At 35.0% G+C, this 27,461-nt stretch overlaps 1 protein-coding gene across 1 annotated transcript in view; it reads right to left on the minus strand.

The window, feature by feature from the left end:
- Ance-3 (angiotensin-converting enzyme Ance-3) overlaps positions 1–27,461 on the minus strand; it is a 162,866-nt gene that overhangs the window by 114,897 nt on the left and 20,508 nt on the right. Inside the window, exons 2-6 of the mRNA XM_074182997.1 lie at positions 13,700–13,858; positions 11,238–11,478; positions 10,717–11,006; positions 9,490–9,659; positions 4,732–4,856 (exon numbers count right to left, since the gene is read on the minus strand). Of these exons, the coding sequence (XP_074039098.1) occupies positions 4,732–4,856; positions 9,490–9,659; positions 10,717–11,006; positions 11,238–11,478; positions 13,700–13,858 (985 nt within the window). The remainder of the gene's footprint in view (positions 1–4,731; positions 4,857–9,489; positions 9,660–10,716; positions 11,007–11,237; positions 11,479–13,699; positions 13,859–27,461) is intronic.

Here is a 27,461-nt window from a genome sequence, read left to right on the forward strand (position 1 = left end):
TATCCAGATCACTCTGTCAAGATGGTCGTTCTGATTATTGGAGTCCTTGGTGGAATGATGTCTTCTCTACTCTCGAATCACAAAATCATACCGGCTTGCCGCACTAAGGCAGAAATCTTAGCCGCACAGATGCAGAAGGCTGTCATTCAAATGATGTTTCACTTCATATAAAGATGAATTCGGGAGAGGAATTATCCTGTTCAAAAATAACGGTACCAGATAGAAAATGCATCCTTCGTATTTAGATGTGACATGGTTTGGAATGTTGAAATTATTGAACCTGGTATTGATGCTACGGATATTAGAACGACGTACTATAAGCTCTAATAAATACAGGGGTATTTTGTTTTTGATGCGTTTAAAAAGAAATATTGTGATCAGATATTCCATTCTACACTTTATATTTAATTCTCTCAATCCTATCAGAAAAGGAGTAATGTGCTCTCTATAAGGTACACAGCAAACAAAACGCATACAAGAATTTTGAATGCGTTGCAACTTTTGTCGATTATATTTCGGTAGAAAATTATAATACACTGAAGCGCAGTATTTTATATGTGGATAGATGAGGGATTTGACTAGTTTGAGTTTCATTTCGGTTGATAGTTGATGTTTAAATTTTTGAAGTGATTTCAGTTTGAAGAACGCTATTTTAAATATATTTTGGACATGGTCATTGAAGTTCAAGTTTTGATCGATAATCAATCCGAGATTTTTCGTTGAGTCAACCCATTAAATGTCCGTTTGATTCATTATGCAGAAAGGCAACAAACACAATTGTTATAATTTTCAGACTAATATTATCTAAGCCCAATGCCTGCGATTTCAGAGACTTCAGAGCATCCCAGACATGATCACTAGTTATTTCAGTAAATGAGAATTTCAAGTTACTTCCCAGAAGGTTATTATTATAGAATGGTAATAGTTCCGCATTTACGGGCGTATTACCGGCAACATTCAAAAAATAATTGTTAAGTATGCACCCCAGTCGCTGAGATAGCGCCACATGATCGGATATTTACGTGAGCAATTTTAATTTTATGTATTAGTGGTTTTTTGATCGAGTGCCTATAGTAGGATTTCCATTTATGTATTCGATTAAGATACCTTCTTCCCCACCTTCTTCCCGTTCCTTCAATTTCTCCAATACTTTCTTGAATTGTTCTCGTTGTAGTTGAATTCTATCGGTACTTATATGAACACCAAAACTCATTGATTTGAGTTTGTGTTTGGATTTCAGAATAGTCATGACGTCATCTTTCGAAGGTAGTTCGATTTTAATTGGTGTCGGTGAGTTATTCTTATTCTTTCCGATTCTTACTACTTTGATGCGCTGGATATCGACAGAAGGGGCTAACGCTTGAATAATTTCAGATACCTTCTTTTTATCTCCTTCTCCTTTGTTGGTGACTGATTCATTGTGTTGCTGCTGAACATTATACATTATTATGTTTTTCTCTCGTCGCTGCCTATCATTTATTTCATTCAAAATGGCATCCATATTATAGGTATCTCTATTTTCTTTAAGCTTCTTCAGATCTTCCTGAAGTGCCTTGACCACTGACTTGAGATCTCTAATTGCTGTAATTAGCTCCCGACAATTCTCACAATCCATTTCCTTGGGGGGTGTTAGGATTGGAGTTCGACAGTCCTCGCTCCTATAGACGGGACCTTGTATATCGGCGAATGTGGAATATTGTTCTTTACTCATACCCAAACATTTGGCATGAAAGTACTTCTTACAAAAAAGACACTGTATGCCAGGCGATCGATCGTTGACTGTTTTGTTACACTTTTTGCAAGCGGACGCCATATCAATCTGAGTAATTCACTGTTTTTTTTTCCTGGGAACTTTGGCTAACGTAAGTTCACGATGGTGTTTAATATAAACGAGATAATCGTGATTCCGAGAAAAAAAATATGTGAGTTTAAGTTTGACAGTGGGAGAAAATATCAGAAAAATATCGAATAAATAATTGGAAAAATATAGAAATCCATTTATTAAGTATGTATCAATTCAATAACAATTTTATCAAATGAATTCATGATAAATCAAACTGGATTCAATAAAAGCGTTACTCGGTCATTCATATTTCAATTAACTGATACCCAAATGTAAATAGAAAATGATTGTGACATAGAAATACAATATTCGACTCGATTTATTTTTATAACCTTACAAAGCAGTAAAAATTTTCATTCGGAAGTCGTGTGACTCCTAATCTAGAAATTTTGAACTAAATTTTTCAATTTATGGAATGGAATAGAGAAAAAATGTTTAACCAATTAATATTTCTATTCTGAAGTTAGCATCTTACTAGAACTTCAAACTGTGCCACATTTACCGAAAAGAGCCAAGAGCTATAAAACCAAAACTGTCTTCTACAAATATTTTGGGTCTCATTTGATATTATTCTTCAATTTTCCTTATATCTCACTTCATCAATTCTAATATTTTTCGATGCAAAATTCCAACGATATTTTGTGTAATAAATATTTTTAACATATAGGATAGCAGAAATGATGTCATTTGTAGTCATTTTAACACTTCACATCGAAAAACAAGGAATAAACTCTCGAAATTTCTCCTATGTTGTTGACTACTGAAGATGTTTGAGCCACCAAAAAGGCGAATATTTTATTTCAGCTAAGCATTATCCATAATATCCAATGTGATTGATAATAAAGCAACTCATGGTCTATAATTAGTTGGAAGATCATTCTTGCTCCACATAGACAACAACAATGAAACGAAATACAATAATTAATAAATAATAACTATATATTTGTTTTGTGTAAAAAACAATGGGATGATAATAATCCACATTTAATTTATCTGTGGATATTATTAACTAATGCAATTTTTGAAATCGGTGTTTAAGTTGCGTTTCATACTTTCATATCTCTCATAATATCATTATAATCGAAAGTATCACCACAAGAACTCAAAGTTGTATCGGAAACTGCGTTATTTAGCAATACCGAGAGACTCCAGCAAAATGATCTATTGTTATTTGCTCGATTAGTACCCATTGCCAAAAAACATCAAAGTTTGAGTTTTAGAAAAATGTCTATTAATCTGAGAAAATTTTAAGCTCGAGTAGTATTCGTAGAGATTATTTTCTGAAATATTTTCAGTTGAATGCATCAATATGAGAACAAAATATCAATTCTCAAGTTGTATTAATTTCATTACCTGAATAACGAGAAATTTCTACAAGACGATGTGTTTGATAGTACAGATATCAAAGACATAAGGTTCAAATATGTAAACAGAGTACGTTAATGACAAAACTTGTATTTTTCAACGATAGGATTTCATTGTTAAAATCTATCGTGCCTTGATATAAGACTGCATGGCCAGCACCAGAGTTATTCGACTTACTTGACACGGCTAAATGCATTTACTATACTCGTGGTTCCATTCGAATCCAAAATATCTTATACCATTATAGCAATTAGTTTATATTGATTCTTGGGAAATGTGACACGCTTGCTCTGTGAACATGGACATTTCAAGTACGTGTTATGTAGGAAACTAGTTGAACGTGCTCTTACTGCTGATTTTTTTCATTCTCTCAATTTTTGATTATATTCGTTTGGATATACCGATTACATAAGTTTCAGTACTTTTAGGTAACAAAAGCAGTCGTTGGATTACTTACAATTGCTTCCCTAAGTTCAACTGGGTTCTGACATTATTGTACTTCAGACAACTAAGAAGTATATTCCCAAAGAATAACGGTATATGATAACGCACAGGTGGATGTTCACCTTTGAGCAAGTATGATGAGGTGAATTTACTTTATTCTCAGGCCAGATAATCTAACTTGGTCGAGGGGATAATTGAAATATTTTCACTTCCACTTCCTGTTTTTTCCATCATTGTCAGTTTTGAATTTCTACAACTGAAATCTTAAGGAAGAAATTGAATACTTCCGACCATAACGTGAGCTGCTGTGACAAAACTCTTCAGAATTGGATAAAGAAACTAGGATTTGAATTTAAAATAATAAACAAACGTCAAGCAGTTATGGAAAGTTGAAGAATAGTGAAATTGCCTAACAAATACTTTGAACAAATAACTAAATATAGACAAGAACAAAGGAAGGGTTCCGAATTCTTTGAAATAATATGGAAAAATCTTAAGAACTGCAATGTTGACTATCATAAGAACATGGAAGCTAATCCTTCGAGGAGTGGTTTGAAAACACATTGATCCCAAATTTGGATGCGAATAATGTAATTGTAATAGTTCTTGACAACGCTTCCTATCATTCGCGACTACTTGAACTATTACAAAAAAAACATTTGAAAAAGTTTATGCCCTTGAGAGTATTGCTGAGAAGCATCAGGCGTAAAAATGATTTTCCAAAATTTGATGAGAAGGTAATAGGGATAATTAAAGAAAGAGTATCTAATATTACCAAAGAAGACTGGCAGAAAAGGATTAAAAGAGTAATTTTAGTTGAAAAAGACTATATGGAGATTGGAAACTTCGATATTAATGGTGGAAATAAATTCGTTATTGATTTAAATGACGACAGTGATGGTGAAACAGGGAATATGAAATATTTCTACTCTCTGTTCATAGAGATAGAGAGAGAAATACTCTCAATATTTTGAAGGGATGATATATACAAGTTTAAAGTCTACATACAACTTCAGTTCCAGAAGCAAATCAAAAACAATTTTGAAAACAACATAATTTTTTTGAGTTTTCAGTATTACCTGGATTGGCACCATCTCTGAACACCTTAGGTTCATTTTTGTACTGCATGAAGTAATGAATATGTGCTAACTCGTGGTGGGCTGTAATTAGATCCTTCATATTCACGTTGGTACACATTTTTATCCTGAAAATAATAATTGGAACATTATTAAATAACGTAATTGAATGAAACAGGGCTTCAATTTGTCAAGCTTCAGGCCAAAATTTAACATTGTGTAGTGTGTAGTATGTAATAGTTCATGCATATAGCAAATGACAAAATGATGTGAAATTTGGCTTTTTGTTTTAAATAATCAGGGATAAGCACATGTAATTGGTTGTTGTACTGTTGAATTACGCCACCATTCACAGAATAAATGTTTAAGTTTGTCGCCCACTTGTCCGGCACAGTACAGCACGGCCCGTCCCGTCCCTTCAAAATACGTATAGGATTGAAACAATGAAAATGAATGGACAACCGCTTTCTAACCCATCACGGTACAGCCAAGAGCGTCCGCCGCCGAAAGGATTCCAGCTCTCCGATCCTGTCCGGCAAATAACGATACATGCTGTGACGGACTGGCCAAGTGAGCGCGTCGCCGGCTAGCGCTTGCCAGCATAAACTTGTTCAAACGTGCCCGGGAAGTTTCTGTCTCTCTGTTTTGCTATTCCATCAGTTGACAGCACGGTGTCAGATGGTACCTATAAAAATGGAGGAGGAAAAATTGAGTTGCTTGTTGAGGCAGGCTCTAGGATAACCAGAAGTTCTGAAAATTTGCCTGGAGTCATTCGGAAATACTGGAAACATTTCTCCTCGTCTTCTATCAGGTCGTTGAAAAGATGATGAAACTCTCCCAGATTTGCCTTCTTTTGATTATTGGGATGGACTCACATCCTTCTTTTTGATGACTATTTTCTTCTACATTCAATATTGCAGCCACTATAATGACGACTTCTTCGTCAAAACTGCTAGTGATAGACATGTTTCTGTCACTGCTCGATGTCAACTGAAATTCCGTTGAAATCGTATAAACAGCACCTTCAGTATGCTGGTTGTAGTTGGACAAGTGGGCGATGCTACTACCAGTCGCCCGGACAGCGCCGTGCTGTGATGGGACGGACAACTGGGCGACAAGCTTTAGAAGTTGCGACACAATATAACAAAGTCGCTTACTACTGTCTGTCCTTATGTATAGATGAAGTGATTCAAGAGGAAGGTGTTTTATATGTAAATAACATGTATAACTTAGCACAGAAACACTGATATAAGGTAAGATATAAGATAAGAGGTTTCTAATGTGATGCCGTAAATAAACACATTTTTTGCGCTTACATTGCAATCGCTGGCTGAACCCTACGAGATAGATAAAAAATTTACTACAGTATTGAACACTACGAAAGCGTCGAAGGGCCACACAAAAATATTTTTTTCAATTTGTATAATTCTGACTTTCATCTCAGAATTCTGAGTTGCAAGTCGGAATTCTGACTTGAATCTCAGAATTCTGACTTGCAAGTCAGAATTCTGACTTGTATCTCAGAATTCTGACTTGTATCTCAGAATTCTGACTTGTATCTCAGAATTCTGACTTGTATCTCAGAATTCTGAGTTGCAAGTCAGAATTCTGACTTGTATCTCAGAATTCTGACTTGCAAGTCAGAATTCTGACTTGTATCTCAGAATTCTGACTTGTATCTCAGAATTCTGACTTGTATCTCAGAATTCTGGAAAAATGGGCATTTAAGAAAAACAAATGAACATCGTCGGAGTGCGCTCCGTGAAGAGATCAAAATAAATGTTCTCCTCTATGTCGAAGAAAATCCCCATGTCCTCACTAGGCAGATAGCTCGGGAACTCGAAATTAGCAAGTCTTCAGTGGCAAGAGTTCTTGTAGCTGCAAAATGTCATCCATATAAAATAACAATCGTCCAGGAACTTACTGATCCAGATAGAAGACTTCAGTTTTGCGAAAAAATGATGGATTTAGTAGACAGGAATGTTGTACATAAAGAAAACTTATATTTTCTGACGAATCAACGTTTTTGTTGAATGGTGTGGTAAATCGTCGAAATTGTCGTTATTGGGCAGACAAAAACCCACACTGTATGAGCGAAGGCCACACTCAACATCCAGAAAAAGTCAATGTTTGGGCAGGGATCGTTGGTGATCGAGTTATAGGACCGATTTTCTTCCAAGAAAATCTTACTGGAGCAAGATATTTAGAATTCTTGCAGATGGACCTAGTTCCGAATTTGGCTATTTTGTTCCTTTGTCCTATAGAAGCTGACGTGCCAAATAGAAACATCTGGTTTCAACAGGACGGCGCGCCTCCTCATTTTGATGTATATCCAGGCAGATGGATTGGCAGAAGAGGACCTTATGAATGGCCACCTAGGTCTCCGGATTCAACACCTTTGGACTTTTTCTTATGGGGTTACTTGAAGAGCAAAGTTTTTAAAACCAAACCGGCAAATATTGAGGATTTAAAAGAAGGAATAAGACAGGAGTGTTGGCTAATTTCTGGCGAAGTAATCAGAAATGTTCAAAACGAATTTCAGTTACGTTTAGGGTATTGTCAGTTAGTAAATGGACATTTTGAACACTTGTTAACGAAAGACTATTGATTTTGAATTCATTTTTTGAATTAGATAATGTTTGTTAAATATCTTTCAAAGGACAAGGAGTAAAATAATGGAATTTGGCAGGCATGTGCAACTTGTTGAAGTCATTAGAAAAAAGGGTTGTCATTTAAAAAAAAAATATCGATGACGTTATATCTCATATTGGGGACACACTGTATAATTTTTGTTGCATTAAAATAAGGGCAGTTTAAAATACTAACCGACCTGTCCGAGCATATTTCCGAAAGAAACAACACCTTTGATTTAGTGAATTTGTTCCATGTTAGAGACTTGCACTGTATATATAATCATTTATATCTTTTTTGGATATCGAGATTGCGTCAAAAATAAATCTGCTGTAACAAGATATTCACTGGCAATCCGACAAAGTCGATAAATAGGACTATTATGACTTAGATTTGACTGAGGTGTTGGACAAACATAAAGAACGTTGTATTATTTTTTTCAAATTAGGAGATAGCTTAGATAAAAATTGAATACAGTTAACTTTTCCATTGATCACCTTGTAAATGAAAATTCAACTGGCTATTCAGCATGTCCCCCTCGTAATGTTTTGAGGATTTTCCATTGTTGTTTTATTGGTTCATTTTCAAAAAATATCGCGTTCTAGGTCGGCATCACTAAGAAATCAATAATCGAAAAGTACATTTGTTAATAAGATATTCAATGGTTTACAGTATAAATGAAAAATATTAATTTATACCTACACTTTCAAACTCAAATACAGAACAAATTATTTTTTTGAGAGTGATGATTGGCATCCTACCCAGAACAACATACTGTAATAAATACTGATTCAAAATACTACAATAAACACTATGGTAGAACGTTTTATCTGTTGAATAACAGATCAACTCGGACAACGATACAGGTATAAAGCTAGTCGACTACAAAGTCAGAATTCTGAGATACAAGTCAGGATTCGGACTTGTATCTCAGGGAATAATAATGATACATTCAGTATTATAAGGCAGTTTTTTGCATCTATCAAAATATGAAGATTATGAAATTTTTCTCATTGTTTGAATCGCTTCTTTCGATATAAATGGAGATACAATTGGGGTATCGCCAAAAACATATGCAGGCATTTCTTCTGCACTGACACCAATCGGATACAATCCCACGCCTTTCGTAGTATTAGCCAGGGGAATAGTTGTGTTCTGACGATCTCACTCCATTAAACTACTGTGTAGGTAAGTGAAGACTGGCGCACACAAGTCACTTACAAGTTAGAATTCTGAGATACAAGTCAGAATTCTGAAATACAAGTCAGAATTCTGACTTGCAAGTCAGAATTCTGAGATACAAGTCAGAATTTTGACTTGCAAGTCAGAATTCTCAGATACAAGTCAGAATTCTGACTTACAAGTCAGAATTCTGAGATGAAAGTCAGAATTATACAAATCGAAAAAAATATTTTTGTGTGGCCCTTCAACGCTTTCGTAGAACACCATCAAAAGGTCTACAAAAAAGTCGCCGATGGTATCTATCTCTCAGAGATAATCCACAATAACCATTTTTCATCCTCGAGAAATGATGACTTATTTACGAGTGAATTTAAGCAATACAGCAATAATCCTTATCCTTATATATCCTGCATTCAATATAGATCAATATGGCCCTTTACAGTAAGTAATTTAAATTAATATTTTCGACATAGCGGTGGCAGCGGTACCGGCCCAGATGCTAGCGGTGCGTGCCTATAAATAGCGCGTCGAAGGTCGCGCTTCGCCCTTTAACACTTCATGATTAGCAGCCATCGCACGCGTTTAGATGGCCCACCGAGGCGGGTCGCTAGTGTCCTATAAAATTTGACACCAGGGCGCACCGTATTTCTAGTTAGCTATGACTTATGTATTATGAGTGACAACTGGTCAATAGTCGAAACTAAAACATTATTGCTTTTAAAAAAAAGTCTTGCTAGAGCAACACATTACGGTGTCAGGTATTGTAATGTTCGATTTACCGGCTGCAAATGACTAAAGGGTGAGTGTATTTACTGTACAGACTGAAATAAAATCGTTCATTTATTAATTTGAATGTGAAAATCCCGGAAGCAAGTTCATTTAATTAACTATAAGGTGACAGAAGTGGATAATAGTGTTCATTGTTTGTATTTGAAATTCTCTTTTTACCTGAAATCCCTCCTATTACAAAAATCCCAAGCAGACGGCTGGCATAATACGATTCTATCCAGGGGCTCTTGAAGGACAGATCCTTGCCAAAAATCGAGAGGTAGCACGCTCATGTTCAGGGATACAAAAAAGTCTTCCGCCAACCTGAATGCATCAACTGGGGTGAATCCCTAAAATATGAAATAAAATGTTTGAAGTGTTGAAGGAACAGAAAATTAGTTTCATAAATGAAAAACTCAGGAAACTGACAATAATTGTATACTCTCGAATTCGTATACTGAAGAAAATGAGAATTTTGAAAGATCTCTTTAGAATTTTTTAGAACGTTTGAGAAAATGTCAACATACTAACCTCGTTCAGGAAATCTGAATTCATTATGGGAAAATAGACAGCAGTAGACAGACTAGTTCCAATATGAAACAATTGAGAGTAAATCCTTCGTCAGATCGAGAACGAGTCAAAGATAGTTTAGCCACAGAACAACTTCTTAAGCTATTCTGATAAATGACCTTATCCAAAGGAGTTACACGTTTATGATTTTTCGAAGTTCAAAGTAACGTGTTAGGAATCACACGTTAAAAGGTAAGACTCCGTTAGTCCTTATCTCGCAGAAGTTTCTCAACTTCTGAGAGTTGTCGTTCGTATGGGGGCGACAGCTTTGAAAAGAACAGATATTTTGTTTAATTTATACTTCATTGGTTACTGTTGCTTTGAGATACAATTAACAATCCTCAAGTCAAACCTGAGCTTTGACCTGATTGATGCTTTATCAAACCAGATTTTACTTCGGAAGGTTTGTGGTTCTGATTAAGTAACGAACAAACGGTTTCAGATCTCAATATCATGCAACAAACCAAATTTCTTTGTGAGCTGTTCCATATGAAAATAAAACTTATAGACATTAACATGTTTTTTATTTCACCAGGGCACACCACAAATGTATTGTTGGACTTAACTATTTTCATGGCCAAGCTCATGAATAAGTGAGAATAGATATCTTCCCTCAAGAAGGGGTCATCTAAGGACTTGAAAGAAAATTCAACCTCCCTTATACAGGAAGAATATGGGTCTCCACTGATGAAACCTTTTGCAAGTTAAAACAATGAATTTGAATTAGTTATTTCTTGAGCTAACAACTCAGTTTTCGTACCAGATGAAAATAGTGATATAACTAACCCTTTCCTAAGATTAAAAAATTCCACTTCGGCTGAAGAAAGTGAGATATACCTGTTTTATCATCTCCGGCGTAACGTCCAGAAATGTCTGGCCAGGATAAGGTTGGGTAATATCAAAGATGTTGCTCCAAGACTGGCCCCACATATTCCCCAAAACATGAGCTGGCAACGGGGCCATTCTACTGATTCTTCCCGCTCCGTAAAATTCTCTCAAGCGACGACGAACGTAGGTGAGAAGAAGCTCGTATAAGGGCTTCACTTCTTCCCAGGCGTCCTCAAGGTCAACAGTTAGAGATGGAGATTCAAACGGGAAACTCCAGTACTCAGCAGTGTCTGTGAAGTCTAAAAAATAAATATCGTCATTGAGAACTTAGCTACTTACCTACAAATACAGTGTGTAGAAGCCAAAATTTCGGTTACGATACAATTTCCTGAAACACAGTGTTACCAATGTGTTCGAAATTTTCATCCAGAATAACTGTGCTTCCAATGATCTTGATCATTATTAATAGCTCTTTTCGCATTTTTTTCAAATACTATCTAGAAAATTCAACATGATAGCAATATACTTACTGTTCAGTTTTGCTGCATGGTTGGAAATCTTAACCATTTGTTCAAAGCTGTCTTTTATCTTCTGACCAGAATTTCTTCTCCATTCAGTCCAAACATGCTGGAGCTCATCCCAGTTCCTACTCTTAGCCATGATTTTAGTAATGTCGGGTTGCAGCCTTAATCCACACCGGAATGGATCATTGTGAGCGCAAATGGAGGCAGTATTATAGATGGCTAACATGTCGTTGATGAGTCTGTTATACTGAAATCATAAGGAACAATGAAGTCAGAGGTGAGTTTTCAAAAAAATAACAGCTTAAGTTTCGGCAAAATATACTCTAAAAACAATGATTGCTGTTGCCCTGCAACAGAACAATATACTTGTGTGGCTGTTGCCCTGCAATAGAACAATATACTTGTGTGAAGGATAACTCATTATGATCATTGAACGATCCAGCGTTAGAATGTAGGTGAGAAAGAGATGGAAGTTCGAATTTCCTCGCGATTGGTGCCTGAGAACAAGAATCCTGTGTGAATCCAGAAAGCTTCACCCCGGCCGTTTTCTGTAAAGCCTTTGGCCGCCAAGCAATTGTACCATAAGTGATCATTGGTCTGACAATCATCACATAAATCCAATGGATGTGTCTGGGACCTAAATCCCAAGTTTTATCATAAATCCTTCGACATGTACATAGGGACAGTAGCTTTGTGTACATTTTTTTCCAAGTGAGCATTCCAGATGGGTTTTTCATCGAGTACAATACCAAGATATTTCACCTTCGTTCCAAATGGAATGACCTCACCATTGAGGCAAAGTGGCCTTAAATCGTCTAAGTTTCTGCTTCTCGTGAAGGGGATTATCACAGCTGTACTGGGATTGACAGATATCTGCTCCCTCAGGCACCAACTGTGAACAACGTCCATCGTGCTTTGGGGGATATTACAAGATACCCTTTCCGACTTGGACATTGCCAAGAAGACAAGGATATCTGCATAAGCTTGAAAATCTACTTTTCTTCTGTCGAGGGCATCAAGCAGACTATCCATCACGAGCAACCACAGAAAGGAAGGTAGTACCCCACCTTGAGGACAACCCCTGGTGACTCTGAACCTAATCGCCTCGCCTTAAAGAATCGTAGTTGCAGTTCTGTTTACCAACCTAGCATAGATACAGCCAGTTTCGCTTCATCGGTAGTAATGATTGGTACACACTGGACTAATTATTTAATTCCAACTTCAACCAACCTAAGCAACCCTCAGATATTTTGATTTGCTATAATATCTGACTTATTGGATAGAATACTGTGCACTGTGCGATACCTGTGTTTGTGAAGTGTCATCTTTTATTTTGATCTTGGTGTTGGGCTGGATACTGAAATGGATCTGAACTTGTTCAGGTTGGAAATGAATAGCACCACCCTCAAGCTTCTGGACATAGTTTTTTCACATTCTCAATTATAACATTCGAAGAACATACAATTATAGTCTGCACTGTATTCATGAAAAAATAAAGGAAATAACTTGTTAAATTGCTCTAGAATGCGTCATTTTCGAAGACAACCAGTTTTTGTGAAGACTCTAGCCCTAGCCTAATCAGATGTAAAGGTGAAGTTATAGTTCAAAATGTCATCAGTGAAATTATTGATGATATTCAAAAGTATTTATTAATGTATAAGGATTTAAAAAAATGTTATTGACGATAATAACCACAATATAATCATTGATTTCATGGAGATGCATAAGTTCTATAATAAAATCTATAAAACAATCTGTGCAAAAGTAGCGATTCAAATTGAACTCAAATCGATGTATTTTGCTCCATATTTCTGACATATCGTTTTGGTAGAATCAAGCAGGCTGTATAGAATGGTTCCCAAGCTTCTTTCGATGTTTTAGGTGATGTTTCAATTTCCAATAAGGTAGATGACTTATTTCCTGGTGAGAATTCAACAGTCTAAGTTTCTGAAGAACTGACTCAATTATTCCAGTAACTGGATGGAGCCAAGATATATTGGTATCCAAATTGATACCCAATCAATTATCCGACGCGGTGCAATAGTGATCCTTACTTTGCCACTTCCACCTTCTTAGGAAAAAATGATGCCTGGGTTTTTGTAGAATGGAATTCTGTTTGGTCAAGTGACCTCAAGTCAAGTCAAGTGACCTCAAGTCAAATTATTTTCCAGTTCTTTGAATATGAAATGTTTTTTCTTCGCCAAAGATATACAATGGTATTAGTCGATATCCTGGCATCCAAATGAAAAAAAAACAAGTATGCTGTCGTCAGCAGAGAAAAAATTATTGGATTTGTGTTTTTTTTAATGGGGGACAATAGATTTATGTGAAATGCAAAAATCATGATATTACATAATTTCAAAAGATGACCTCATGAACTTTCATGTGAATCATACGTATATACTGATTTTATGATATTGAGATACAAAAATATGATTGAATTGACAAGGAAATTAATAAATACTCACCCTGTCTAACTCTTCTGGAGGCAGAGCGGAAGGACCAATCACTGAATAGTACCTTATTTGTCTGAATGTCTGTGGATCAAGACTGTTTATGTTTTCGACATTATTGAGCAGTTTCCAGACTCCATGTTGGAACTCCGAATAGTACTGTTGAGCATTTATCTGGAAAGCGAAAACAACTTTTTATGAAATGTTATTGAGCTATTAAAGTATAGTCATTCAAAGTATCTTCAAGTGCTCTTCAAATACTCTGCTGTATTCATAGTGAAGTGTATTGGAATTACTAATGAATAACTCGGGGCATGCCGCTAATTTATTTTTTTAATAAAACACAAGCACTACATGAAAAATCCTAAAAATCCTTAAAGCGCTCTAAGAGCGGTGCCTGTGCAAAGGTAGTCATTCCCATTGGATTTGAATCGCTGGAGATTAAATCCATTTGGAAAATCTTTCTCAGGAAGTTTATTCCATTTCAACGCAGTACTCCAAACGAAATAGTTCTCAAACAATGAACTTCGAGGTGTACTGAGTTGAACCTCAATTCAAATACATTCATGAACCTCTAATATTTGACACTACAACCATTGAAAAAAACTTTGTACTTGGCATTGGAATTGATAGTAACCTAAAATTTCATATCCACCTCCAAAGTCTCAAAAGGAAACTGGCATCGAGCTTCTTTTCAGTGAGAGTTGTGTCTGAGGAACTAGGTCTGCCAATGAGTAAGGCGACATATTTTTCTCTAATCGAATCACACCTGCAATATGGCATTGCATTTTGGGGTTATTGCAGCAAGCAATTGTTCGATTCTGTTTTCGTCCTGCAGAAACGAGCAATTAGATTCATGTCCAGAGCTAAATGCACCGATCATTGTAAACCGTTATACATAAAACACAGAATTTTGACTTTAACTTCAATTTTTATACTTGAAACTCTATGTTTGGAGCATAAGCACAAGTCCAACGTCTCCGATACTGAGGGCACTCAAATAAGCCATAATAGTCGTCAAATAACGAGAAAAAACTTACCTCTCCCCATCCCCCACTTAGAATTAACGAAAAAAGCAATAATGTATGATAGTAAAAAGATATATAACAATTTGCCACCCTGTTTGAGAGAAATCTCCATACATCATAATTTTCGAAAAACAGTCAAAAAAATAATTTTGCTCAAATATACTCTACAGGAGTTTTACGATGATGCTCACTTTCTTGTATTGCGATAAAATTTTGCCTTCGTCAACTCATTTTATGTACTATTTAAAAATTTAATTATACATATATTCAGTTTAGACTAAAAGCTATGTAAATATTTTTTTACGATGATGCTCACTTTTTGTGTTGTGAAAATTTTTTGTATTTGTCGACTTGTGATACGTGGTATATTTGTCAAATTTAATAATGTACTGACTTTAGAATATAAAAAGCTTTGTCAACAAGAATATCTTTTCTTGGACATTAAAGTATATCGATTGATTGATGAGCAGTCACAGTCCGTCGCGTATTTTTGATATGTATCGCTCTTCCTGGAATCAAATGTGTCAAGTTACTTGAACACCTACCGTGAAAGTATCTATAAAAAAAAGACAAATCTCGAACCTTTCTTCAATATTCCAAACTATCAGGGTTGCAAGTGATGTTCGTGTCTCCAATCAGGCGAATGGCTCTTTTCTGGATAGAATCCAGCAGCTTCAGGGTATTCCATACATGTGAACAATCTCCAAAGAAGGTATGATATGCATCAAAAGTTACTGAGGTTTGTACAGTTTTCTGGTTCGGATCAGTGTTCCAAGCTTTTGAGAAGAAGCCTTTGCAATTCCAGAGACATGATTGTGCTACGACATATTGGTGACCATTTTACCAAGCGGAAATGTCTGGTATGGAGACATTTATCTTTTTTGGAGAAAACCGATGCTTGGATTATCGGGGCATTGGATTGAACCTGGTTTCCTTCACCCCAATTCGAAATCACCTCTACATCCTCATCAAGATATGCAACCTCCTGCTGTCAGTGTATATGTGCATCCGCAGACGATGAGCTAGAATCCAAATAGAATGACGGGACAAGTGTGGTGTCGTCAACAAAGCAATATATTGGATTCTTCGTTTTTTCCACTAAGTCGTATAATACAATAAAAGGTAGCTGGAGATAATACTGGGGAACACCAGTGTTGACGGTGAAAGTGATCGATAAATATTCATCGACGGCCACTTGCAAGGAACATTCTTTCAAGAAGCTGGAGAGCCAAAAGTGATCCGAAAAGCCATAGCATCGAAGTTTGGCCAGCAAACTCTCATGCCACGGTCAAAGGCCTCAGAAATATTACGCGCAACAGCCCTTGACACTCCATGTTTCTCGATTGCGTTATTCCAAGAATGGGTACCACGTACCAAGGTGGATGATAATCAAGGGTTAACAAGCAGGCCAGTTTTTTTATTTCTGTGTGTGAGATAACGACTTGAGCGTTCTCAAGTACAAAGGTACTTTTTATGAATCTATAAAGTATAATATCCGACAAACATTTTGGTTTTGGTCAGGTTGAAGCCCTAACCTTTTCAACTTGTGTTTGTCAGACGAACAAACGGGTCATAACTGATCATGGGATGGCGGCATGAATTCCTTCAGACATCAGTACTGCCCTTCACGGTGTACCCCTACCTGGCTGGGGTGAGATGGATGAAAGAAATTGTTCATCTGTTAACGGGGGAAATGAGGGCCTTATTCAACAGAGTGTCGGGGGCCTTCTTTATCGAGAGGGGTCTTCTACACTCTAGAGCATAGTCTATAGCTTCCCTAACTAACATAAGTCTGATATCTGCTTGAAAAGATGGTCGGTTGGCGAGAGGTTGGAGGAGTATTATAGTGAGTCAGGCAGACGGGTAAAGACGATTGTGGTTACTAACAATCGAAACATCGTGAAGTAACTTTGTTTGAAATCTTTATTAATTTCTCAATTTAAATTTTTTGCGTATTTTTATTTTTTATTATTTTTATTTATTTTTCTTGTGGTCATTTTCATTTGTTATCTCGATTATTTTTTTTTGTTTCATTTTCAATTAACGTTTTATTGCTCAGTATAATTGATATTTCAGATCTTCATTGTAATTTTATTTGGTCGTTCATAGATTTAGAATCATAATAAAATCATATTAGTCCAAAATAGTAAAATTAATCATGAAACATTGTCACTTTCAAACATAAGAGCTTTTTATACACAAATATAAAATTCTTGTGAGTGCGAAGAATCATACATCGGTGACTGATTTAGCTTCTGATCAAATGACAAAAAGTTTCATAAATCTTGCATGGTTGAAGAAGTTGCCAAATTCCGTTGAACAAGTACCAAGAGATTTTCATACAAAGTTAACGGATGATGAATTGATAAGCATGGCCGACGGGATGATGAGAAGTACGAGAAATACAGAAACTTGTACTATTCAATCTTTAACTTCATCAAAATTTTTAGAAGACAAAATCGATCAGTAAATAGATAAATTGGATGAGAAATATGTTTCAAAATCGAGGTCTAGGATACGAGATTGGTCTAGCTCAAACTATAGATCAAAAACTCGATCTCTTTCGAGCCCACGAAAATCATTCTGTCATTACCATCTCAAATTCAATGAAAAAGCTAGAAAATGTGTTGCCCCTTGTACTTATGAAGGCAGAAGTGATTCGGAAAATGAGCAGACCAGTCGTTGATGACGACCAACGTTTTTGACCAGGAAAATAGTCATCTTTTCATTCACGATCCTCTTACAAAAGTTGATTTTCTCATTGATAGTGGTTTTGATGTTTCAGTTGTACCAAAAAATAAGAATTCATTGCGCATACAATCATCCAAAAAGCTTTTGGATGCAACTAACGGAACCATAATTGATACTTTTGGAGAACAAATCTTAAAGATGTCTCTTGGATTGAAAAGAAATTTCAGTTGGTCTTTCATTATAGCCAACGTCGACAAAGCTACAATTGTTGACCCCGAAAAAGAACACTGTCTACAAAAAGATGGTTAAACTCCTGCAACAACCCTACAAAGATCAAGTTACAAAAATCCTACCTCATTTCGACATCGACACTAATGCAGCAGTAGACAATGGAAGTCCGAACTAATGAAATGCACCAAGAAACATTGTCAACTACCTTCAAATAAATATGAAATTCTTCATTATTTTTTATTTTTTTTTATTGTGGACGGTCAAACTTCCAAAAATAAAATCAACAGAAAGCTCCAAATCAATCACAATAAATAATTCTCGGAGAAGTAACATATTTTAAAACTTCGGAAAGTAATAGATCATTGCGAGATTTGTTCTGTCCAAACCATTACTTTTACAGTTAGATGCAGATATTTCAAAAAGTCAATACCGGATCTTGCATCACTTACTTTGTTAATGAATACGAAAAACAGTTTTTCAGCCTTGAAATATGATTCAAAATCATAATGGAAGCTCATTATGATGCACACATAGCAAGTGCATTGATATAATAATAGAATAATTTGGTATTGTTCTGATCGTAAAAGGAACTACTTATTTGTTTAACATTTATTCATGGAATTCGATAATCATTTCCCGCTATTGATGGAGATAATATTCAGCATATCACTTTGTAGACTTGGTTACGTAGTGACTTCAACATGATTTATTGCTTGAAGAAGGACGATTATAGGGAATACCGCCGTGTCACATTTGAAAAACAACTTTTGGACCTTTGCTCAGTACAAACTTTTTTGATTTTCCAAATTATCGAATATATTTTTTTTTTTTATTATTTAGTCATTCACCATTTTCTAATGGCTATTATGAAATGACTGTAGTGTGTGTGTCACTCCAAGCTTCCATTGAAAGTTTGAGATGGAAAAGCAGAGTTACCAAAAAATCGTATGAAAGTTCTAGATATGTGTGACAAATGAATTGTTTTTTTTTTGTTGTAATACATGATCACTTCAATGAAATGAATAAAAACACTTTTGTCTAATTTCCACTATTTGATTTTATTTATACGACCGGTTTCGGGTTTAACCCCATTATCAAGTATAAAACTAAAATGTGGAATTTGAAAATTCGGTTATATCGGGAGTATTTTGGTAAGATAGAAGGACAGGTAGTAAAATGAATCAGGGTGCCAACTATAAAATTCAAGAGTGGAGACCTACATAAATCGAGTTGCTCGTTTAGGGGTAGGTAATATCAAACTAGTGTCATTCGTCGTAAAAAACATGTTTCGTAACATTCCAACAGACAAATGCCTTCCCCTCGTGATATAAATATTAGATAAGTGTGATAAAAATCCATATTGAGGAATCACACGTTACAAGGTAAGACCTCATTAGTCCTTAGCTCGCACAAGTTTCTCAACTTCTGAGAGTTGTCGTTTGCAGATATATACCTATGGAAATTTACAATCTCCTGGATACATGTCTGTAACAACATTTCTTCAAATATAATAATAATTTTCATCTACAAAACTCAGGTTTCCCTATGTGCTCACCATAAGTACCATTTTGGCAGACATTTTCATGGACACACTAGAAAATACCCGCATCCTTATAAAACCCCCTTCTCAGAAACATATTATGTTTTGATTCAAATATGTTGATGACGTACTGGTTGGTTGTGATGGTTCAAACAGTTAAATTAATCAATTTTCAAACTTTCTCAATGGTCTGCATAACAAAATTAAATTCACAGTAGAAATCGAAGAAAACAATGAGCTCAACTTCTTAGATTTGAATATTTCAAGAGTCAATAATAGTTTTCAATTCAATATCCACAGGAAAAACACATTCACAGACTGTACAATTCCCTTTGACTTTCAGTCCACTCTCATATAAGTTATCCGCGTTTAGGTCAATGGTACATTGAATATTTCAAGAGTCAATAATAGTTTTCAATTCAATATCCACAGGAAAAACACATTCACAGATTGTACAATTCCCTTTGACTTTCAGTCCACTCTCATATAAGTTATCCGCGTTTAGGTCAATGGTACACAGAGCTTTCGCCAATTCCTTTACCTGAAAAGAATTTCCAAGATGAACTAAAAATAATCAAGCAAATTGCAGTAAACAATCAGGTACTAGTTTCAGGTACCAGGTATAGTAGTATAATTAATAATTATACCATAATGTACACAATTGCTCTATACAATCTGGGGTTTTCCCCGATTTTCTCAAAATTGGAGTAGTAAGCCCTATTTTCAAAAAAGGCGACCCCTCCAGTATGTGTAATTTTCGACCCATAACAATTCCCACCATTATCGGGAAGGTATTTGAAAGATGTGTTTATAATAAAATGTACTCATTTTTATCCAAATTCCGAATACTGTCAAAATATCAGCATGGTTTTTGTTAAGGTAAGTCGACCGAAAGTGTTTCGTACAATTTTTTCAAATATATCTACGATTCACTAGATAAAATGAAATATGTGGGAGCACTTTTCTTCGACTTATCGAAGGCATTCGACATTATTGACCTGGAGATAATCGAAGGTGAATTATATTCCCTTGGTTTTCGTGGAAGTTTCTTGTCATGGCTGATGTCATACATGCGCTTCAGGAAAATATCAATTAAAATCAGAGAGTATACATCTGAATATTATGAGATGGACTGGGGAGTTCCTCAGGGATCGATCTTGGGGCCGCTTATTTTTTTGTTATTCATAGACGATCTACCTGACTATATCAGTTAAAATTAAGTAGTTCTCTATGCAGATGATACTACATTGGCCATTGATGCAGATAGTCCTGAAGACTTACAAAAAAAACTAAATAATTCAGCAGGAGAATTCATGAATTGATGTGAGAGAAATGTTTTGATAGTGAATGCAGAGGAAACAGTCTGTATGCATTTCCATTCTAAGTGGAGATCTGTGACTGATATTCAAGTGGTTGTCAAAAATAGCACTATTCATCTATCTGAAATTACGAAATTTCCTGGAACTTATATAGATAGTAGAATGAGTTGGGAAATTAATATTGATGCCATAAGCAAAAAAGTGAACACAGGTTACTATGCTATATTGCAATTAAAAAATATGTTCAATACCAATCAACTCATTAATGTATATTATGCTCTAATCTACTGTAACATATCGTATAACATCAACACCTGGGGATGCTTCAGTAACTCAAACAGAATATTTGTTTCCCCAAAAAGAATTATTCGACTCATTTTCAATCTGAAACCAGATGAATCGTGTCGACCATATTTTCAAAAATATAAAATTTGAACAGTTCCATGTATTTATGTTTTCAAATGTATAATGTTATTTATGCAACATGTTGAGATGTATCAAACAGTTTCTCATTGCCATGGTTACCCAACTAGAAACGGAGACCTCATCAGAATTCCTGCACACAGCTCATCATTCTATGAAAAAAGACCCTCATATAGAGGTATAAAGTTTTTCAATCATCTTCCCGCAAACCTGAGAGAGCAACGGAATGAAAATTTATTCAAATCAAAATTGAAAGTATATTTGCAAGACAAATGTTACTACTTTATCAAAGAATTTCTTGATGCAAAATGAAAATGTGTTTGCTCATATGTATGAATATAAATGTTATACATGTTTTCATGTATATGTGAAAACATCCATTGAATTGTGATATTGTAATTGTGATATGTGTTAATTGTAAGTTTGTCTAATATCACACGGTTTTTTATTTGTGACGTATCCTATATCATGCTGTATGTGATCTGTAAAGATTGAAGAAATATTATTATATTATTATTATTATCTAATAGAAAAGATAACATCAGGTAAAACTCATAGAACACTTATAAGTAAATTATACCCAAACTGCAGAGAACGCAATATATGTAAGTATAGTAGCATCAGCTACCCAGGTAAATTTTCAGAAAATATTCAGAATCACTTCTCTAAATACAAAATAACAACTGCTTCCAAAACCCAAACGAGATAGAATTAAAAAATCTGGTATATAAAGAGTAGAGTGTGGCGAATGTTCTGTAGTATAAACAGGCCAAACCGCTCCGTGAACAAAAAATTCACAATGTATGAACATCTTCAAGAATCAAAGCACAAAATAAGTAAAGATAACCTCAAAATCCTATACATAGGTAATAAAGGGGAAAATGAATTTGTTGAAAGCCATGGAAATTAAAAAATCAATCAAAAACCTGAAATATATACCCCAAAACGAGTAACTCGATTTATGTAGGTCTCCACTCTTGAATTTATTTATTTATTTGACACTTTGGTACATTGAGTACATGTGCTAAGTCATAATTAAAAAAAAATTATAAATTCAACAACCCCTATAATCTTCAGTGTTGAATTTTATAGTTGGCATCCTGGTTCGTTTAACTACCTGTCCTATCTTACCTAAAAACTCCGGAGTTTTCAAATTTCACATTTTAGTTTTATACTTGATGATGGGGTTAATCCCGAAATCGGTCGTATAAATAAAATTAACTAGTGGAAATTAGACAGAAGTGTTTTTATTCATTTCATAAAAGTTATAGATATCTGTGCAATGGGCTTCAAGAAATGTTTTTCAATGTACAGGGTACTCAGTAGAAATGTGGCGGATCAAAGTTGGGTTTTTTCAGAAAAAATGGTATTATATGTCGGTCAGTACCCAAGCGGTTCGGCGTGGGTGCTTTGTTGACTCACTCGAATCGACTGCCGTGTTGATCGGTGGTTCAAGCCCTAGTCTGAACGATCGATCTTCACTTGCCATCGTCCAACCCGTGTTAGGAAGCACACGTTAAAAGGTAAGACCTCGTTAATCCTTATCACGCACAAGTTTCGACTTCTGAGGGTTGTCTTTCGTAGGGGTGCGACAGCTGGTTAACGGAAAAACATATTTTAAACAGATGTATATATACCAGCGATTCATTAGCCAAAAATAACGTCAAAAAGTTGATATACCCATCGTCCCTATTCGCAAACAATATTCATTTGAAAAGTCTGTTCTGCCATGTTGAAAAATGTAACTTCTCGTTTCACTGTGAATTAGAATTTTGGGCCGAGAGAGTTTAGATACAATAGAAAATCGTTTAGTGAAAAATATAGTGGAAAACATAAAGAAATAATGGTGTTATTGAACTTCGAGAGAATGAAAATTCTGGCCTCTGGGTGTGTATTGAAAAGTCTGGAAGTCTAAATTTTCGACTTTTAGAAAGTGCTTTGCTTCTTTTTCGAAATTGATTCAATTCATTTTTGAACTATAGACAACTTTGTCAGTTTTCAATAAAAAGAATTTCATATGAGAGAACAAATGTTGTCCGAATCACCGAATACATTCTAGTGGAAATCTTAAGATCTCACAGTTTCAAATCATATACAAAAATTGATACATTTATATGTGAAAGTTATTTTTTATATAATACATTTCATGTGAAGGAACTGGATGATACTTGGTGAAAATTTATAACGTATTCGAATTACAATTCATTGCGAGGTTTTCCCTGGATAGTTCACAAAATCGCAATACATGTTTCACTATACAATAGTTTTTTCAGGCGTGTGCATATGTATGTCCAGTGGAAATCTCACTGAACAGTTCAGTTCTCAATTGATACTTGAATACATGTAAAAATGTAAGTAAAAAATAAAAATTCCAGCAAAAAATACATTGTGTTTCATATTTTATACTTGATCTATTACTTGACCTGTGATAGATCAAGTCACCGGACTAAAACAGCAATCATATATCACGAAATGATTATATATTTTCATATTCTATACGTCTTCAGCCTGCAGCAATGGCACCATTGCGACAATGTTTACGCATTATGGTGAATTCAAAGAAATTATTAGTAACACTCCTTATACACCATCGTCACGTGCAATATAAACAAATGCAAATTTTTCATTATCCAATACATCAGTTATTAAAAATGACCACGACTATGCAAATTCGTAAGGAAAAAACTGATTCACTTTTGTTATTTCACCTCTAGTCATTTATTGTAGATCCTAATGGGATTCTATTATGAGTGCACAACCATAATCATACGATAATGACAAGGAAGGGTCAGGTACAAGTGCAATTCACGATATTAGATGTATCATTTATATCACCTACTTACTTACGTGCCCTCGAGGTCACAAATGAATCACTTTTGATCACCGTAATATATTTTGTACCATGTTCAAAAATCAATATCAACACTAGTACCATTTACAATTTTCACACATCACATTTATCTTTTCACGATATACAAGACACACTTCATTTTTCAAAAATAGATGAAAGTAATTTTCACGCAGCTGTCGTATTTTCTGAATTGTCAATTTGTTTCATGTCTCCAGAAAACGCTGAAGTCTTCTGGACTTCTTTTCTAGGTGCCCATTTCAACCGTAATGTTTCCAGTGCTAATCCTTACAAGTTCTTTGTTGAATGTTTCTCTAGACATAAATGGTTTGTTTTCGATGTCTCACATACACATTCACATAAGGTCTCTATTATACAAACCTATGGACAGTATCCCATGAGTAGCGCCAATATCTGCTCTGTTGAAGCCGTTCCTTTCTTCGACGGTCCCTTAATGATGTTTTCCACGTGTATTCCCAAATACATCGTATCAAGACATAGCAATGATACTCCCACAGCTATTTTGAGACACATATAAAAATTCTTCCTTGCCATTTTTAGGATGTTCCCCGACCAGTCCAGGATGTCACTTTTCAGTTCATCAATGCCACGAGAATAGCTTGATTGTACGAGAATATTGATTTACATTGTACTAGATTCTACCAGAGAAAAATATATGACATTTGGCTCATTGATAGTAAGTACTGGACGACATAAGCACAATTTATAGAAAATTACTCTTATTTTCCTTTTGAGATTTTTAATATGAATATTCCATTTCAAGAAGGAATCTAAAAATATCCGTAGATAATTTACAGATGTTGTGAGTTCTACATCGTGGTCATCCAAACGTAATGTTCTGTATCTGGGTAAATATGATTCGTAAAATGAATGTTATTATATATGTTTTATCAACATTTACCGTCCATAAATTACTTTTAAGTCTTGCTCTGCTGTTTTCTTAACTTCATCCCATGAATCTGCTGTATATAAAATCACCGTGTCATCAGCAAATGGAACAATGTGTCCGGAAGGCTTCCGCTTCAGTAAGAAATTCAAATAAGTTACGAAAAGAACCGGTCCTAGCACCATACCCTGAGGAACGCCATATAAAACTGATTCCTCCGAACCCATGACTCTATTTACTACGACACGCTGTTTTCTACCTATTAGGAAGTTTCTAAACAAATTCAACACCACTAGTCTCACACCAAGTTGTTCCAATTTCTCTTGCAAAACTTCGGGACTAACCGTGTCGAAAGCTTTTGTCAGATCTATGCAAACACCCAAACAACTTCTCTTGCCAATAACACCGTTATATATCAAACAAGTAAGCTTTGCAATGGCGTCTTGGGTGCTTCTGCTTTCACGAAAACCATATTGTGTTTCCGAAATAATCATATTTTGGTCCAAATACTTCACTTATCTATTTTCTATGATTTTTTTCGAAAAATTTGGCTAATGATGAAGTTGAGGACATTGGTTGATAATTTGATACGCTTGTTCTTTATCCTCCTTTGTACAAGGGTTCAATAGTGGCAGTGTTGAAATGATCTGGTACTTTAGCTGTTTCCATACATAAATCAACAATATAGGAAAGTGGTTCAGATATATAGTCAAATAAAAGTTTGATAATTTAATTTTTTATATTGTCCGGTCCAGTGGCTTTCCCATTTTTTAGGTTCAAACACATAACTCTCAGTTCCTCTTCATCAGTTGGTTTCAAGAAGATTTATTCAAGTAGTCAAAATTTTTATCTTTAATTGGATTTGTAATTATTTCTTTTTATTGTTGCCCTACATGTGAAAAATAATTATTTATTGTAATACAAAACCAGAGTCAATTACCGGCATCGTAGTTACAGTTGTTGTTCCCGTTGTCCGAAACAACGGGAACAACAACTCGGGCACCGAGACCGTTACCACATCGCCTTTTACAATGTAAACCGCAGTAGTAGACGAAATGTCATGCATAATAACCTGCAGACCACGGCCAAAAAACTCAGAAAATATATTTCACGTATACATTATGCGAGTTCTTTTTATTCGAAATTTCATATATAAATAGAAGTGGTAGAACCTTTTTATTTTCATTTGCTAAAAGAAACTCTGGGAACCACTTATATTGACATAGATTCGTTGAAGAACCCCAATCATTGTTCATCTTGATTACCCCGTATAAAGCATAAAAACTGAGCATCATCATGAAAAAAGGCGTGCATTATAGATGCATTCCTTATTACACCTATAAATTATATCAATCATCATAGATTTGCTTATGGTCTAGCAAGGCTCATGGACGTCGCTATCATTATTATCATTAAGGCTAGCAAGGTTAAAAAATATCACGTCACAGATTTTAATAATTTCCATCACGACTTTTTTCTTATGAATGAGCTAATTATCACGAATGTAATGAAGTACAATGTTATGCGATTTTTCATAGCCTAGATATTCGTGATGAATTGTTTTATAATGACATGCAAGACATCCATTAGTGGTGAAGTTGCTACTGGTTGTAGCAGAAAGACATTTTTTCCGGATTTTTTCACTGATGAACAATCTTTGGTTATATAAGTTAATAATTTGTCGGAAACCAAAATCGACCTTGGTTGAAATTATTCATACTTTTTAATCACACTTTGAATAAAACTAACATCCTGATAATAATTAGTCTAAGTGAGATGGACATGACGGTTGTCGCGATGGAAATTATTCAGATTCAAGGAGTTTGATGAATATAGTTCCAAAGTGAAAATGTTTTTGAATTTCCAGAGTTTATGGAAAAATGGTTCTGTAATATGTTACAATGAATCTTGGCCGAAGAGGTTAGGTCAGGTTAGATTCGAAGTAAGTGGGTCTATCCGACCCTTCACCGCAACCCGCAAGGGTTTACTGTGGCTCCCACCTATTCACAGTGTGTTTGAAAAATCGTAAAAAAACTGAATGTTTCTATATAACGGATGTAACTCACTATTTTCAATTTTTATTAAAATCATAGGTATGTTATAATTTTTGATATTAAATAATATTTTATAATATCTATTTTTCGGTTAGACCGTATTCACCAAAAGATGATACCGTAATATTGAATATGGATAATAATGATGTGCACAATGAAAGTTATAAGTATGTATGACGTTGGAATGATTGTTCAATTCGTCAATTTCATAGCCCTGCTCAAATCACATAAACAGTTTGTATAGTTGGAAATCGTTATTTTCCATTCGTTTACCTTGAGAGTAAATTGGAGAGAGATTATTCTGTGTTTAGAGCTCCTTCAACATTCTTATATTTTCTAAAATAATGGAAAGTGATGAAGAAATATTAACTCACCCTGAAATAAAAAATTTGGTTAAAGACGCAAAATATAATTTGTTGTCAACAAAATCCAGAAAACTGTATAAAACATATACTACAGAATTTATGGATTACCGCAATAACAAGAAGATCGGAACATTTTCTGCAGGGTCTACAATATAGATTCTACATATTCTATGTTAGAGACTACATTGCATATTGTCAATACTATAAATTATCCAATGTTTCAAACTGCTAGCCTTTTCAAACCATCAATAACCATCATCTAGTTAACCCGCCAAAAAATTCCGAGCACTACGGAAATCATCAATTCAGCAAGATGAGAATTCAGAAAAGATAAATTTTTGGAGTAATTTTTAGGTGAATTTTTTTTTATA

This window comes from Leptinotarsa decemlineata, unplaced genomic scaffold (genome assembly GCF_025532065.1).
Source record: "Leptinotarsa decemlineata unplaced genomic scaffold, Ldec_3_MD MMD2_tig00026330_RagTag_RagTag, whole genome shotgun sequence".
Classification (NCBI taxonomy): domain Eukaryota; kingdom Metazoa; phylum Arthropoda; class Insecta; order Coleoptera; family Chrysomelidae; genus Leptinotarsa; species Leptinotarsa decemlineata.